The 16,989-nt window shown below is 46.0% G+C and overlaps 2 protein-coding genes and 1 non-coding gene across 3 annotated transcripts; all 3 read right to left on the bottom strand.

The window, feature by feature from the left end:
* Positions 1-6,824: 6,824 nt before the first annotated feature.
* TRNAV-CAC (transfer RNA valine (anticodon CAC)) lies at positions 6,825-6,898 on the bottom strand. The gene has a single exon. It is a non-coding gene; the product is annotated as a tRNA-Val (tRNA).
* A 125-nt stretch (positions 6,899-7,023) lies between these two features.
* On the bottom strand, positions 7,024-8,873 carry LOC127347359 (pentatricopeptide repeat-containing protein At5g43790). Its single transcript, XM_051373551.2, has one exon. It carries the CDS (start codon positions 8,863-8,865, stop codon positions 7,096-7,098), a length of 1,770 nt encoding a protein of 589 aa, XP_051229511.1. The 5' UTR covers positions 8,866-8,873; the 3' UTR covers positions 7,024-7,095.
* Positions 8,874-14,060: 5,187 nt separating this feature from the next.
* LOC127294461 (rho GTPase-activating protein 2) lies at positions 14,061-16,724 on the bottom strand. The gene is made up of 5 exons (XM_051324279.2): positions 16,320-16,724; positions 16,109-16,229; positions 15,851-15,970; positions 14,976-15,206; positions 14,061-14,899 (listed from the first exon to the last, which is right to left on the bottom strand). Exons 1-5 carry the CDS (start codon positions 16,628-16,630, stop codon positions 14,297-14,299), a joined length of 1,386 nt encoding a protein of 461 aa, XP_051180239.1. The 5' UTR covers positions 16,631-16,724; the 3' UTR covers positions 14,061-14,296.
* Positions 16,725-16,989: the final 265 nt, after the last annotated feature.

Below are 16,989 nucleotides of genomic sequence, written 5' to 3'. Positions count from 1 at the left end.
TAGAAAGGAACGCATGAAGGAACTCCATGCAAATGGATTTTTGGAGTCATTTGATTTTTGAATCATTTGGCGCTTGCAAATCTTTTCTAAAGAGAATGATTAAAATACCGTTCATAGGCCAAGAGTTGAACGGGCAACTAACTTAGTGAAAAGATACATGATGATATATGTGGTTCACTAGGCATAGTTGTGTGCGGGAGATTCTTCTACTTCATGAATACTTCCAACAATAAATTGAGTATATATATGTGGATATATTCGATAAGGAAGAAGTTTGAAACATTTGAATGGATTCAAATAAATTTCAGCATGAAGTGGAAATCATCGTAATAGAAAATTCAAATATTTATGATTGGATCATTGGGAAAATATTTGAATTACGAGTTTTAGCGAACATCTAAGAGAGTCATGAAGTTGTTCTAAAACTCACATTTCTTGGAGTATCATAATGATGATATAGTATCCGAGAGATGTATCCAAACCTTGTTGGATCAATGATGAGATAAAATATTGATGCCATTATATTTTTTGTGGATTATGCTTTAGTGACTACCGCTTTTACACTTAATAGAGCATCATCATGATCCGTTGAAATGACACCATACGAGTTATGGCATGGGTATGAATCCTAATAGTCTTTTCTTAAAATTTTGGTATGCATAGCATAAGTAAATAAGTTTACAACCAAAATCGGATGAATGTCTTTGTTGGTTATCCCAGAGAATTGATTGGGAATTCTTCCCACTATGTAGACAAAGACAAAAGTGTTTGTCAATGTTTCTTATTTCCAAGAAATTGTTTCTAGCGAAGTATTTGAGTGGGAGGACAATAGAACTTGATAAGGTTTATGAACCTGAGCATAATGATCAGAGTAGCACAGCATCGGAATTGGTTCCGGAAGCGGCCACGACAATCATGGCTCCCATGACTACAAAGTGTTTAAGCCATGGAGATCGAAGTACTTATTGAACCTTGTAGGTATGGTTTACTTTGTGATCAAATAAATGATTTGTGGACAAAGGATTGATTTTGAACAATGATAAACCAACTACAAACAAAGAAGTTATGATGGGCCCTGACTCCGTTTAAAATGGCGATACACCATGAAATCCAAAATAGATGAATACTTATTGAAAGTAAATGGATCTATAAAATAGATGAAGCTTGACTTGTCGAAAAGTTGTTTGCGACAAAATTCAAAGAGTTGAATACAATAAGATTAGATCTTCTGTAGCAATGCTTATAGTCTATGTGGATTATTCTAGTAATCACTACATATTTCTTTTATGAGATATGATAGTAGGATGACAAAATACATTACTTATCAGAAGTGTGTATTAAAGGTGTATACAAGATACAACCAAGAGTTTTGCTGGTCCGTGGAATACTAGATAGGTATACAAACTTCAATTGGATGAAGTAAGTATCATGGAGTTGAAATCTTCACCAGATGAAATAGTCAAAGAGTTTTTGATTTCATCAGAGACGATGAAGAGACTTGCATTTGCAAGAAATTAAGTGGGAGCGCTGAGACATATTTATAATACTTTATGTAGATGACATATAGTTGGTTATAAATGATGTAATTGTATACTTGATTAAAAAGGTTTCATTGAGAAATTAACTTCAATGAAAGGATATGGACTGAAACAAATTAGTGTCAAGATCTATGAAGATAGATTGAAACACATAATAAGTTTAAGTCAAAGTACATAGAATGGATATTGAAGTAGTTCAATATATAAATATTAAGAAAATGTTCTTGTCATGTGAAGGTTTAACAAGACTTGAGTGTATCTGACACTCGATGAGTAAAAACACATGAGTGATTTTAGATCATGAATAATATGTACATAATCAGATATCTTGTGCTCTAAAAAGTTAGGAGCATATACCAGAATGATTCATGTGATGATCATTGAAAAACAGTAAGAATATTCTTGAGTACTTAAGAAGAACCAAGAATATATATATATAGTTTTTGTATGAAGAAATGACAAACAAATCGCTGTAAAGTGTTGCACCGATATTTGTTTTGTCACATATGAAAATAAAATTTCAATTTCAAATTAGACTAAGTGTTGTTTAAAAGGTAGCACAATGAGCTAGAAGTTGTCTATGCTAGATTTAGAAGAGTTCTAAATATTGTGACGGATTCTACAAAAGAAGGCAGAGTATGTCATTGTTTTGACAATGACAAAGGATGTTAAGTCAAGAGGTTCTTTTAGAACTTGGTGTAGTTCCGACAGAGTCAGAACTTTGAAGCTATATTGTGTATGACAATATTAGTGACATATTTCAGACCGCGGAATTAAGGTTCCACCAGAAGACCAAACATATTTAATGCCGACTCATTTGGAAATGAGTGATGCGTTGAGACGCAAATGAATTACAAAATACATACGGTTCTGAGCATGTCAGATCCATTGACTAAAACCTCTCCCGTGAGCAAAACATGATAAAGCACCGGAAGGCCAAGGTGTTATATCTTTACAAATATAAACTAGATTATTGACTCTAGTGCAAGTGGGAGACTGTTGGAGATATGCCCAAGAGGCAATAATAAAATGGTTATTATAATATCTTTGAGTTTATGATAATGTTTACATACCATGCTATAATTGTATTAACCGAAACATTGATACATGTGTGTTATGTGAACAACAAGGAGTCCCTAGTAAGCCTCTTGTATAACTAGCTTGTTGATTAATAAATGATCATCGTTTCATGATCATGAACATTGGATATTATTAATAACAAGGTTATGTCATTATGTGAATGATATAATGGACACACCCAATTAAGCGTAGCATAAGATCACGTCATTAAGTTATTTGCTATAAGCTTTCAATACATAGTTACCTAGTCCTTATGACCATGAGATCATATAAATCACTTATACCGGAATGGTACTTTGATTACATCAAACGCCACTGCGTAAATGGGTGGTTATAAAGGTGGGATTAAGTATCCGGAAAGTATGAGTTGAGGCATATGGATCAATAGTGGGATTTGTCCATCCTGATGACGGATAGATATACTCTGGGCCCTCTCGGTGGAATGTCGTCTAATGTCTTGCAAGCATATGAATAAGTTCATAAGAGACCACATACCACGGTACGAGTAAAGAGTACTTGTCAGGAGACGAGGTTGAACAAGGTATAGAGTGATACCGATGATCAAACCTCGGACAAATAAAATATCGCGTGACAAAGGGAATTGGTATCGTATGTGAATGGTTCATTCGATCACTAAAGTCATCGTTGAATATATGGGAGCCATTATGGATCTCCAGATCCCGCTATTGGTTATTGGTCGGAGAGAAGTCTCAACCATGTCTACATAGTTCGCGAACCGTAGGGTGACACACTTAAGGTTTGATGTCGTTTAAGTAGATATGGAATATGGAATGGAGTTCGAAGTTTTGTTCGGAGTCTCGGATGGGATCCAGGACATCACGAGGAGTTCCGGAATGGTCCGGAGAATAGGATTCATATATAGGAAGTCACTTTCCAAGTTTGGAAATGATCCGATGAATTTATGGAAGGTGGTTTCTAGAATTATCCGGAAATAAATCACTATGGAAGGAGGAGTCCCGGAGGGACTCCACAAACCCTAACCAGCCAACCAAGTGGGAGGGTGGAGTCCATGGTGGATTCCACCTCCTTGGCCGGCCAAGAAAAGGGGGAAGGGGAGAGTCCCTGTCCCTCTAGGTTTCATCCATAAGGCAGTTTTTCTGTTGGGGTCTTATTCGAAGATTTTGGGCAAACCCTTGGGGTTCCACCTATATAATGAGGAGGAGAGGGAGGGGGCAGCCCATGGCTTGGCCGCACCACCCCTGCCGCCTTGAGGCCGGCGCCCATGGCACCCCCTCTCCCCAAACCCTAGCACCCCTCATCCACTACTTCTCCCGCATATGCTCAGCGAAGCTCCGCCGGAGATCTCCATCGACACCGCCACCACGCCGTCGTGTTGCCGGGATTCCGAGGAGGATCTACTACTTCCGCTGCCCGCTGGAACGGGGAGAAGGACGTCGTCATCAACACCGAACGTGTGACCGAGTACGGAGGTGCTGCCCGATCGTGGCACCGTGATCAAGATCTTCTACGCGCTTTTGCAAACGGCAAGTGATCGTCTACCGCAGCAATAAGAGCCTACTCTTATAGGCTTTGGAAATCTTCAAGGGTTAGTCTCGTTTATCCCCTCATTGCTCCCATCTTCTAGATTGCATCTTGGCTTGGATTACGTTCCCGCGGTAGGAAATTTTTTGTTTTCTATGCAACGAATCCCTACACATACTTGACTGAAGGAGGTGCTTCAAGAGCCGTGATGCTTTGCTCAATAGAGAGCATGCACAACGGGGATGAGGGGGAGATCCTGTCATGGTCATCAAGGGTGGAAGAAGAGATAAATCTAGATCTAGGCTGGAATTATAAGAATGGGAGATAAAGTGCAGAATTGTAAAGGCAAAAAACTAAAGACAACTAAGGAAAGTATGAGGGTAGGTTTTTTATTTTTCTTATCGAGCCACCCAGCCTCCCGCTCTCCGGCCTTATAGGTGCGACCGCGAGCCTCGATGTTAAGTACGGTTATTACACTGGTGCACTCATTAGTGCTACACTCACTTAGTCTTAATTATTACAGAAACCTAGAGAACAGGGGAAGCTCCTGCATTGGATCATCATCAGACGGCTATTGTACGTCAAGGATGAAAGCTGATCGATAGACACCTGGAGAACAGAGGAAGCTCCAGATCGTGACATTACCGGCTGGCCGAGACAAGACTTCCAGGCTTGAAGGCAGGGAATGCCGCCATGATGAACTTGACGTCTTCCCAAGTGGCTTCCTCCTTTGAGATATTCTCCCAATGTATGAGCCATTGTTCCACGGCTATGTCATAATCACCTGCAGAACGAGAGATCCGGCGACGTTGTAGTATGTTAGCAGGGAATGCTTTAATCTTACCTTCTGCTGCGAGTCCTGGTAGTTTAGAATTCGGTACCACCTCTGTTCCAATGTGCTTCTTTAACTGATTGACATGAAAAACATCATGTAACTTTGTTCCTTATGGCAACTGAAGCTTGTAAGCCACACTTCCCACTTTTTGTATGATTCTGAATGGACCATAAAATTTTGATGTTAACTTCAGAGAATTTCGGAGGCCTAGTGCAGGTTCTCTATATGGCTGCATCTTGAGATATACCAGATCCCGTTCGCTAAATTGTCTCTCATTTCTATTCATGTCAGCGATTTTTTTTTCATTCTGTTTTGAGCCTTCTGGAGGTTGTACTGTAGAGCTTTCATAGCTTCTTCTTGTTCTAGTAATGTCAGGATTTGGGGGCATCGTCAGAACCGGCGCGTTGCCACCCTCGATGTGCTCGATGACGGCGTCGAGCGTCCGGCCCGGCACACGCTCCACCAACGCTTGCGTCCCACGGTGTTGTTGCGCGGAGGCGGCGGCCGTCGTAGGAGGCGAGCTCCTGCTCCCACCGCCGCAGGAAGTCGGAGTTCCACACTGTGTAGTTGTCGGGGTGGTAGCGTGGCTCGGCGCGCTCCTGGTCCGATAATGTGAGTCGGACCTCCTCGATGGCGACGTCGAGGGCGTGTCCCTGGGGCGGCGGCGGGATTGGCACGCCGCCCGCACTTAGCTGCCACCCGCCGCCGGGAGGCCTCTTGTCCGGCGGGCAGGGGTACCCCGCCTGGTAGAGGAGGTATCCCTCCCACGTGTGGACCGACCGGCGGGGAAAGCCGTTGTTGGCCGCGCCGTCTTGCTCGTTGAACGCCATGGATCTCGTCGAGGGAAGAGTGGCGGATAGAGTTCGTCTCTGGCTGGGGTTTCGTCGGTGCTACGCGTCGCGGTGAGCGGGGATATTTAGGCGGGGCTGGGCCCGACGATTAAATGCCGCGTGGATGCTACGCGTCCGCGGCGAGCTGACTGGCGGCAGCATTTTCTGCGCGCGGAAGACGATGCGTCTGTCGCTGACCGGCCGGGTCCACATCTGCGGCGAAGCCGAAGCGAAAGCGCGGGAGAGATTTCTCGGCGTTTCGCGCGCTTTCGCTTCGTCCGGAGTCCCCGAGCGCACCTCGGGGGACCGGGGATGGCGTGGGCTCGCCGGATGGATGAAGACCCGAATCCGGGGAAAAACGAGGAACCGGGGGCGCGACTGGGCCGAATTTCACCGTCCGGATGGAAAAAACGGCGCTCGGAGGCCTCGTCGGGGAGACGAGTGGGGATGCTCTTAAGATGCACATCATGCAACAGTTTCAAAAGCAATAAGCCATAGCTAGATTTAGAATAGGTCTTCCACTGTGCCGGAACTCAGAATCTACTAGAGCTGATGATGTAGACTGGAGCCAGTCATCCTTTGCCACAACATGAATAATTTTGTTACACCTTTAGATGCTGGTTTATCTTTAGTGAAATGATCCGACAGAGATTGATTACTATTACTATGCCTTTTGCTGCGGCAAAGGTTATTGAGAAAAATGTGATATTGAGGTGAAATGAGTTGGCCCCGTTGTTTCAGTGTAGCATTAACATGATGATTTAGTAACTTAAACAATACTAATGTGATATATACACAGCTCGGTTAGCTCCTGCAGCAGTAAAATGCAGACTTCATAAAAGGTTACCCAAAGGCTCTTCCAATTCAGATAAAAGAATAGACAATCGCAGATAGAAATTCCTTGAAAAAAAACGAAGATAGAAATTGGAAAGAGAAAATGAAAAGAAGTTTTGTCTGAGGCCACAGGTTCAAACAAAGATTGAAATTCCTCGCAAAAAAAATCAAAGATCAAAATTGCAAAGAAAAATAAAAAAAGATTGTCTGAGCCCAGGTTCGAACTGGGGACCTTTAGTGTGTGAGACTAACGTGATAACCAACTACACCACCCAGACATGTTGTACATGTTGCTAAGACAAACATTTTATATCGTACATGTCAATGACTTTTAATCGTCCTTGATCGATCACAAGTTCGGAAGTGGAGATGTGTGCACCGCTGTATGACAGAGATGTATCGATTGGACAGGGACAGAGAACATGTGAAGGAACAAGAGTCTACAGCACATTCTGATGTACATGACAGACAACGGTCACCAAAAATCTCCACATGAGCAGCGGCCATCTCTGAAGTGATGGAACCGGGTACGGTCCCTCATGATGATCTCCCTTCCATACAGCCGGGAGACGAGCTTGGTGCTGTCGTGACAATCACTGCACACCCGGAGGTTCTTGATGATCCTGATGGGCGAACCTTGAGGGGAGGCGATCAGGGCGAATGCAATGGCGAGCCTCTCGCTGTGATAGGACAGAGCGTCTGCCTTGTCCTCCTCCTCGACATTGAAGAGCACGGCCGTGGTGCTCGGGCGGTGCCCGCATTCGTTTAATCTGGCCTCGATCTCTTGAACCATGGCATATATCTCCCTTGACGCAGGGTGTGTCTTGTCTCCCATCAAGAACTCATGGAGAACACCGTCGATGTCAAGGAGGCTTGACCCAGGGCTCTTGTCAATGCCCATGTCCTTCATCTCCTTCCTCGCCTTCTTGGCGTCCTCCCATAGTCTCATTCTTGCGTAGAAGTTGGACATGAGGACATAATTTCCACTCTGCTCTGGCTCGAGCCGCACCAGCTCTCCGATCATCCTCTCCCCAAGCTCTAGCTTGCCATGAATCCCGCAAGCCCGTATCAGAGACCTGTACATGGCGGCATTCGGCGGAATGTCCATCCCTCGGATAAGCTTCTCAGCATCATCGAGCCGACCAGCTCTTCCCAGTATATCGACCATGCATCCGTAATGCTCAATCCTCGGTGCGACCCCAAACTGAACCTCCATTTTGTCGAAGAGCCATTGCCCTTCATCCACTAACCCAGCGTGGGCACACGCGCACATCACCGCTAGCACCGTAACGCTATCAACCAGGAAGCCTTGGGCGCACATCCTTTCAAACAAGGTGAGGGCAGCACGGCCATGCCCATGGAATGCCAAACCCTGGAGCATGGCGTTGTAGCAGCGCGTGTCCATGTCGTCGTCAACGCTAGCGAATACCTGCTCGGCCAGGTCCATTCTCCCGCACCTGGTGTACATCTCGACAAGCGCGGTGGCCACGAAGCAGTTCACGGCGAGCCTGCGCCTGAGAAGATACGTGTGCGCCCACAGGCCATGCCCGAGAGCGCCGAGCTCCCCGCACGCGCTGATGACGGCGACGAGGGTGATCTCGTTTGGCCGGACTGTCGATGACACCACCATGCGCCCAAACAGATCAAGAATCTCCGCGGCCTCGTCGGCGGCCCGGCGGCGCGCGTAGACGGTGAGCAGCGCGTTCCAGGCCGGCAGGTCTGGCTCGACGATCCTGTCGAACACCCGGCGGCAGGGCACGATCCTGCCGCAGCGAGCGAAGGCGTCGAGCAGCGCGGCCCCAAGTACGCGGTCGCGGGATGCCGCCCCGGCGCCGAGGAATTTGATCGAATGGGTGGCGAGCGCGAGCGCTGCGCGGGGCGGGGAGGCGCGGAGGAGGGCCGGATAGGTGAACTCGTTGGGGCGGAGGAGCGCGGCGCCGCCGAGGAAGAGGACGCAGTAGAGAGGGAGCGCCGAGGGGAGGTGCGCGAGGAGGAGGGAGTTGGCGAGGAAAGCTGTGGGTTGCAGCGGGGAGCAGAGGAGGAGCTGGAGGCGGTGGGAGACGGAGGAGGAGGAGGCGAGGCGGAGGAGGAGGGCGAAGTTGGGGGAGTGGAGCGCGAGGCCGGTGGTGAGGAGCAGCGCGTGGAGCTGCCCGAAGACGCGCGGCGCGGCGGCCCGGAGGCGGCGGAGCGCCGGCAGTGGGTCGGCGGCGAGACTGTGGCGGGAGGGAGCCGCGTCTGGGCTCATTTGCGCCCAAATTTGGGCTGATAGGAAATCATTTGCCTTTATGGGCTTAAGTAAAATCAAAATTTTGGGCCGTCTAGAACTACATGCACAGTTGTCATACAGTATTAAAAAAGGTAAAAAAGATGCACATGTTGGATACACGTACTGGCTTTGAACCTGAAAGTCTAGGGGCAAAGAAGAAGCTAGACATGAATGCCTCATCGCATGTAGATAAAGGAAAAGAAGAAAGAGTGCCCCCTCCACCACCAGTCTATGTGCCACCAAAGGAAAAAAAAAGCGTTTGAAGAAAGCTGAAGGGGCGGCTCTGTCCAAGAGTGGCCAGGAGAAGAAATCTGCTAGCATTGAATCTGTATTGGCGGCCTCCTGCGAGGAGGGCAGCCAGGCGTAATGAGTGTTTTCAGCTGGAATGGTCGCGGGGCTGGCATGGCCGCGACTATTCATGAACTCCGTGATTTCGCGCGGAAATATGCCCCATCTATTCTTTGTGTTGTTGAAACTCAATTACCTAAGTCTAGAGTGGAAGGACTAGCGAGTACGCTAGGTTATGATAGGGCCTTTGCGGTCAGTAGCTCTGGTCGGAGTGGAGGCATTGGCATTTTCTGGAATAATGAAATAAAAGTGGAAATTTTACCTTACTCTCAGTATCATTTGGTTGCTATTGTTTCTTTACTTGATATGGAAACTTGGCGTCTAACATGTGTTTATGGAGAGGCACAAGTACAAGAACGTCATAAGACGTGGGACATGTTGAAGTTCATCAAATCATCGTCAAATCTTCCGTGGATGTGTATTGGTGACTTCAATGAAGTACTCCATAGGAAGGAACATGTGGATGTCAACGAGAGGAGCAGGGCTCAGATTGCAGCCTTCCGTGAGACAGTTGACATTTGTGGACTTGCTGATCTTGGTTATAGCGGGCTACCTTGGACGTTTGAAAAGAAGGTGGCGGGAGGATCTTACTGTCGAACACGGTTAGACAAGGCTTTGGCGTCACCGAGCTGGAGCTCTCGGTACCCTCTCACGCGTCTCGAGCACCTCACGGCAGTCACCTCGGACCATTCGCCGATACTCCTCCGCTTGTCACCCAATGAGTTCAGTCATCGGCCAGGAGGTAGCATGTTACGGGATTAGATCATGTGGGAATCACATGAGAATTTTTACCCTTTCTTGAAGAACGCATGGCAAGAAAAGGGGAGCAGTACAAGCACTGATCAAGTAAAGAACAAGCTGCGGTCACTATCCAACAATCTCAATGGGTGGAACCGTGATACTTTTGGCAATGTTAGAAAGAAATTAAGGGATCTAAAGGCAGAACTAGAGAGGCTACGTTCCCTGCCTAATAGAGTTGGACCGACCCAAGTGGAGCTCAAGGTCTGTGATAATATAGCTCAACTGCATCAGCAAGAAGAGGTAATGTGGCAGCAACGATCCCGAGTTCAGTGGCTCTCGGAGGGGGATAAGAATACACATTTTTTCCACCAGAGAGCAAGTAATCGGAAGAAGAAAAATAGAATATCAAGGCTGCAAAAACCGGATGGGAAGTTCACTGACAACCCACATGAGCTTCAATCTCTAACACGTGAGTTCTACTCGAACCTGTATGCGTCAGAGGGAACAAGTGGGATGGATGAGATTCTGAATACTGTGCCCAGCTCGGTATCTAGAGAGATGAATGAAGGACTAATGGCACCATATACTGAAGAAGAGGTGAAAACAACTCTATATCAGATGTTCCCTACTAACGCGCCGGGGCCAGATGGATACCCAACACATTTCTTCCAGAGGAATTGGGAGTTATTTGGAGATGAAGTTACAAGTTCAGTCCTCCGCATACTCCGGGGAGATGATAGCCCTGAGGAAATAAATGACACCTTCATTGTGCTTATTCCGAAGGTGGCAAGTCCGACCGAACTAGGTCAGTTTCGACCAATTAGCCTATGCAATGTTATTTATAAAATTGCTTCGAAAGTCCTTGCTAATCGACTGAAGAAGATTTTGCCGGAGATTATCTCGCAGGAGCAATCAGCCTTTGTCCCAGGGAGGTTGATCACAGTTAACATAAATACAGCTTATGAGTGCTTGCACTTTATGAAGAGAAACAAGGCGAAGAAATACCAACATTGTGCTCTTAAGCTAGATATGAAGAAGGCATACAATCGGGTTGAATGGTCATATCTACAAGCTATAATGTTGAAATTAGGCTTCAACTCCGGATGGGTAAACCTAGTGATGAGAATGGTATCCACGGTTACATTCTCAGTTCTGTTTAATGGATCACCGACTGAAACTTTCAAACCTACTCGTGGTATCCGTCAAGGAGACCCTATCTCCTCGTATTTGTTTTTCTTGCAGCAGAGGGCCTCTCGTGCCTGTTAAAATCAAGAAGTGTGTTACAATCATCAAGTCTTCAAGGTTTAAAAGTGGCTAGCACTGCCCCGGCAGTCAACCACCTATTGTTTGCTGATGATAGCCTGCTGTTTGTGAAAGCGAGTGTGCAGGGTGGGGAAGTAGCTGAGGTGTTGGATGCTTATTGTCAAGCCTCAGGTCAAAGAATCAATCTTGATAAATCTTCGGTGTTCTTCAGTAAAAGGTGTCCAGGGGTGACACAGATAGCAATGAAGAATGCTCTAAATGTCCAGAACGAGTCATTGAGTGAAAGATATCTTGGTATGCCGTCAGATATTGGATGATCTATCAGGGGTGCATTCAAACACTTAAGTGACCATGTCTGGAAAAGAATTCAAGGATGGCTGGAACATCTTCTATCCTCTAGGGGTAAAGAGATTCTTATCAAATCCGTTGCACATGCAATTCCCACATATTCCATGGCGTGCTTCAGACTACCGCGTGGTCTATGCCAACATATCAATGGACTCCTCCGTAATTTTTGGTGGGGATGCCGTGATGGGAAGAGGAGAACTTGTTGGGTGGCATGGGAAGAAATGACCACACCCAAATATGCACGAGGTTTGGGTTTTAGAGATATTGAAATTTTTAATCTGGCTTTGCTAGCTCGGCAAGCTTGGAGAGTTCTACAAAACCCAGAAACTTTAAGTGCCAGGATTCTCAAGGCAATTTATTTTCCAGATTGCGGGTTTCTTGATACATGGTTGGGGTCACACCCATCTCAGATTTGGCGTTCGATTATCGATGGTCGTGAGATACTTGTTCAGGGCCTCATAAAAAGGATCGGAACAGGTGAAAAGACACATATTTGGAATGACAATTGGTTGCCACGTGAATCTTCCCTAAGGCCAATTGCATGTCGCAAAGAAAACCCTCCAATGACAGTAGCGGCCTTCATTGACTCGACTACTGCAACTTGGAACAGTCAGAGGCTAGACGAATGGTTCTTGCCCATGGATGTTGAAGCAATACAGGCCATCCCGATCAGTACGACACGCTTTGATGATTTTTGGGCTTGGCATCATGAACGAACTGGAGTTTTCTCTGTTCGGTCAGCTTACCGTATGGTTGTGAATTCGAAGCGGCGACGTGAGGAATGGCTTGACGGCACGACGACCAGCTCAGACCACAAACAGGAGGAAAAGAATTGGTCAGCTCTTTGGAAGGTACAAGTACCATCGAAACTTAGGGTCTTTCTTTGGAGGCTGGCCAAGCAATCCATTCCCACTGGTGACGTCCGACATCATCGAAACATGGCACCAGATTGTTCATGTTCAATTTGTGGAGCTGAGGACTCGTGGCGCCACTCGCTTCTTGAGTGCACGATGAGTAGATGTGTATGGGCTCTTGCACCGGAAGAAATCACAGAACATATGATGGGCACGGCTGAACCGGATGCAAAACAATGGATTTTCTCGTTGATCAACTCACTAAAACACGAGGACCTGATTCGCTGCTTTGTCACGCTATGGGCGATTTGGTTTGCCCGACGAAAAGCAATTCATGAAGGGGTTTTTCAAAGCCCGCTTTCCACCCATGCTTTCGTGGAAGCTTTCTTGCGAGATCTGGAACATGTTTCGGCAAGCAAGAAGAAGGCTAGATCACCGGGCCCCATTCAGCCGGTGAGGAGATGGATCGCACCACCGGCAGATTATGTCAAGATAAATGTTGATGCGGCTGTGCGGAAGGCCAGCATTGCAGGAGCGGGGGCGGCTGTGTGTCGTGCGGCCAATGGTGATCTCCTGGGAGCATCGGTGATGGTGGTGAAGGGTATTGCCGACCCTGCGACGCTGGAAGCGATTGCCTGTCGTGAGGCTCTTGCTTTGGCAGCTGATCTCCAAGTCACGCGGCTGAGAATCGCAACGGACTGCTTGGAGATAATAAACAGCCTGGATGACAATTATATGGGACACTTCAGTAGCATTATGAAGGAGGTAAAGTCCAGAGCTGTTAGCTTCGCTCATGTGTCTTTCGTTCACGAGCGAAGATCATCAAATACTGAGGCACATGGTCTTGCTAGATCATCTACCTCACGAGACTTTGGTCGTCACATCTGGTTGGCTCAAACCCCAGACTGCTTTTGTATCCCTATGAAAATTTCTGTTTAATAAAGTGACGGCTGTTTTTCCCTCAAAAAAATAAAAATAAAGATGCACATGTCGTCTACGAGTGCCAGGAACAGGACACATTCGGTAAAAGCACAAGAACTTGATAATAATATAAATTCGCAAAAAAGGTAATTATAGAATTATTTACATGCTGAAAAGCATTGCATTTTTCATGTTGGCTACTAATCAATCTGAATTAGTCCAAAGATTGTAGATAGAGGGGATCACTAAATGATCAATGTTGTGGGAGAAAAGATGATAGCAGTAAAACTACTCATCTCTGAACTTTTGTCGGAAAGTTTGTAGTCCTGGAGAGGTCAGGCAATATTGCTTTGAGATTCGTCCATGATTCATGAAAATAAACATACGTGCACCTTCCAAGATTCATGGGAAGAACTCCATTTTGATCTTCAGTTTCGAGTGAATTAGCTCACATCGCCCAAAAGATTCAAGAATTAGAAAACGTTTTTTTTAATCCAAAGGCTGAATGCAAACGGTGAGATTGATTCAGAAAAGAGCTGCTCTCAGTGGGATGTACGGCAGGCTACATTAGAAGCAAGACTTAAGGGGAAAACTTACAGAACAATTGTTACTGACGGATATTTCTATTTAGAAGCAGGTTCCTATATATGAAAGCAATTCGGATGTCTCCGTTGAACAGTTATCACAGATCCAACTTGCTAGAGAGTAGAAACTTGGCATTTCATCTTAATTAAATAGCACAAGTACCCAATTACACAGCTCAAGCTGGAGAACGTGCAAAGAATATGTTGACTGAACGACAAAGTTCCTCAACCCTATGTTGACTGAACGACGTGCAAAGAAAGAGTACCAAGTTACAACTACGCGTGAAATTACATGGATGACAACCAAAGGTGAAATGTAAATCCTCGCAAGTACTGTAGATGAGCATCGAATTAGCTCCCTTCCTTGGCAAACTCTACCTCCTCATTTGTAGTTTTGGTCTTCATTTCCATTTGCGTCTGCTCAACGCTCTCAGCATCTTCCATTCTGCTTATTTGATCATTCACCTCGCAAGATCCAGTGGAGCTCAGCTGCGCTGGCTCTTCCTCTTTGCTGGAGTGAAAGATGCTGCTTCCCTCGTCTTCATCGGCTGGTTTGCTCACTTGGTGCCATTCTAGCCTTCTTAAGAAACCTTCTTCGATATCATTGAGCGACAGATCCTCGTCGTCACTGCTGTTGCTGACGTAAGGCAGACGAAATTCAAACGAGGCGTGCCTCCTGGACGAACCAATTAACTCTTCACTGTCCACTTTTAGTTGATTGGTCTTGCCAACACTGTTTGGGCTTTCACTACTGTCATCACCATATTTCTCAGTCCCACTTTCATTGTCATCACCTTGATGCTCCTCATCAAGTTCATCGCATAAAGATGATGATGAAAATGTCGAATATGTTCCCTCATCGTCCTCACGTTCTCTAAGTGTTTTGAGAACCAAGGTTTTGAGCAAGTTCATGACTTGAACGGCATGCATCAGAGCAGTAAGAGGGTCTGACATCTGATTGCAAAGCATTCATTATGTTAGCAGTCGTGTGAACAAAGAATCATGTCGAAGTAAGAGAGAAAATTAATACCTGTGTCATATTGGGTGCAAAAACCATGGCAATATTCCTGGCGTTCATCTTATTTGAGTCCTCTTCCTCGACTACATCAGCCATGAGCTCTACAACCCAGCTAAGAAGTGCAGCCTGTGTTAAAGGAAGAAGCTTCACGAGCTCGACACATTGTTCGTCTGTGTTGCAGTGAAGGACTTGCTCTGGTGAGAGGCTATCAAGCACACCTTCAGGTAGCTCCCTGAACCAGGCCTGATTCAAATTGCACAACATAATTACCATCTATGGTTTTACCAATTGTGTGAAATTTTCCAAAACAAATACAATTTGAAAACAACGATCGGCTACATGTGTCAGGAAGTTGGTATTAATTATTTCTTTGGTATCCTAGTAGCAGTTTATTGTGAGAAAGCTATTTAATTAGACAGTAAAGTAGAACATTTTTGGGCAGAAAAGAATTATCATACGTACCACTGAACTGTACAGTCACGTCTAAAATGTGAATGTTTGTCTGAATTAGAGTTCCAACATCTTATTTCACAATTCTCTTCACTACTGAATAATTCTAGTGATGTGTGAACAATGGTGCTTTATCATGGTTTTGGCGAAAATTAGAAAAGTCTGAGACAGAGATGTCATTTACAAATATCGTTCATAGAGCATAATATTGGCATAATAGGATATAAAGTAAAAACATTTCTATTTCATAGCAAAATTATTTGAAGACGTTGATCACTAGTTAATTTTGTGCAGTCTGGTTTTGTATTTCCTTGTGAATTTTCCACACATTTTTATCTGTAATTAGCATCTGACTTTGTAATTTGCATAACAGAATATCAAGGTATGCTTTCATAGCAAAATTCTTGGAAGACGTTGTTCCACACATTTGTTCTTACCTTAATTAAACTAGCAAGGCAGTGCACGTCGATGTCATCAGGCACGACACCCCTGTTAAGCTGTTCTCTGACATGCTCCTCCTGGCTGTTCTCCGGAGTGATACGGAAGATGCCTTCTGCCTGCATATACATAATGGATCCACAAAGATTGGTGAACAACATACTGCATTTTAAAGCAACTTTCTTGGCTCGAATTGAAATGGAGTTTCAGGCAGCAAGGAGGAGAAGTTTAAAAAAAAAATGGCAGTTGAGTATTACCTTGAGTCCATCTTGCGAGTAGAGCCTCTGCTGCATGAGCAGAAGGATCTTGGGGACCGAGTTCCCCTTGTCGTCGTAGCCACACTGCATCGACTCCGGCGACACCCCGAAGACGCTCGCGCTGCAGGAAGGAAAGGAAAGCACGCATCTTTGATTTCCGTCCAACCCACATTTGAAAAAAAGGAACTGAATCCGAATTAGCTAGTTATACCTGGCGCTGGGTACTTGGCAGGGGATTTCGAGCTCGAATTCGACGGGGAGGCCGAGGAAGCCCTGGAGGCGGTCGAAGGTGACGTGCGCGACGTGGCGGACGTCGGTGGGCCAGCCGATGTCCATCCCCCAGGCCACGGACGGGTCGTCGGCGTCCGCCATCTGGCACGGCAGCGCCACCGACTTGCGCAGCGCGCTCAGCAGCAGCTCCAGCACCTGCCCCTGCTGCTGCTGCTGCTGCTGCTCCACCTTCTTCTCGCCCCCGCCTCCTGCGCCGCAGCCATTGTTGGAGGCGAGCAGCACCTCAGCCATGGCGATCTCCTAACCGTTGTGCTGTACGAGCGGTGGTGCTTGCTGGTTCTTGAGCTGAGCTGAGCTTAATCGGGGGGCAGTGAGTGTGTCGATTTTAAATGCGTTCAGCGGGGGATCTCGATTTTGAATTGAGGAGAAAGAAAAAGCACGTGGGGCCTGGAGCCCAGACAAGATCTCCAACGGCTGGCTGCCCAATTCAAATGCTAGGCAGCCTTGTAGCGCGCGGTAGACACCACAGCATGCAGTGCTTTTCCCCGCACAAGAAAAAGGGCTACGTGGCTAAATCTAAGGCCTCCTTTGATTTAAAGGATAGAAAAAAAACATAGGAATAGAAAAGGTATATGATTGGAATGACATGT

This window comes from Lolium perenne, chromosome 4 (assembly GCF_019359855.2).
Source record: "Lolium perenne isolate Kyuss_39 chromosome 4, Kyuss_2.0, whole genome shotgun sequence".
Taxonomy (NCBI): Eukaryota; Viridiplantae; Streptophyta; class Magnoliopsida; order Poales; family Poaceae; genus Lolium; species Lolium perenne.
This window is presented reverse-complemented; position numbering and strand designations above follow the sequence as displayed.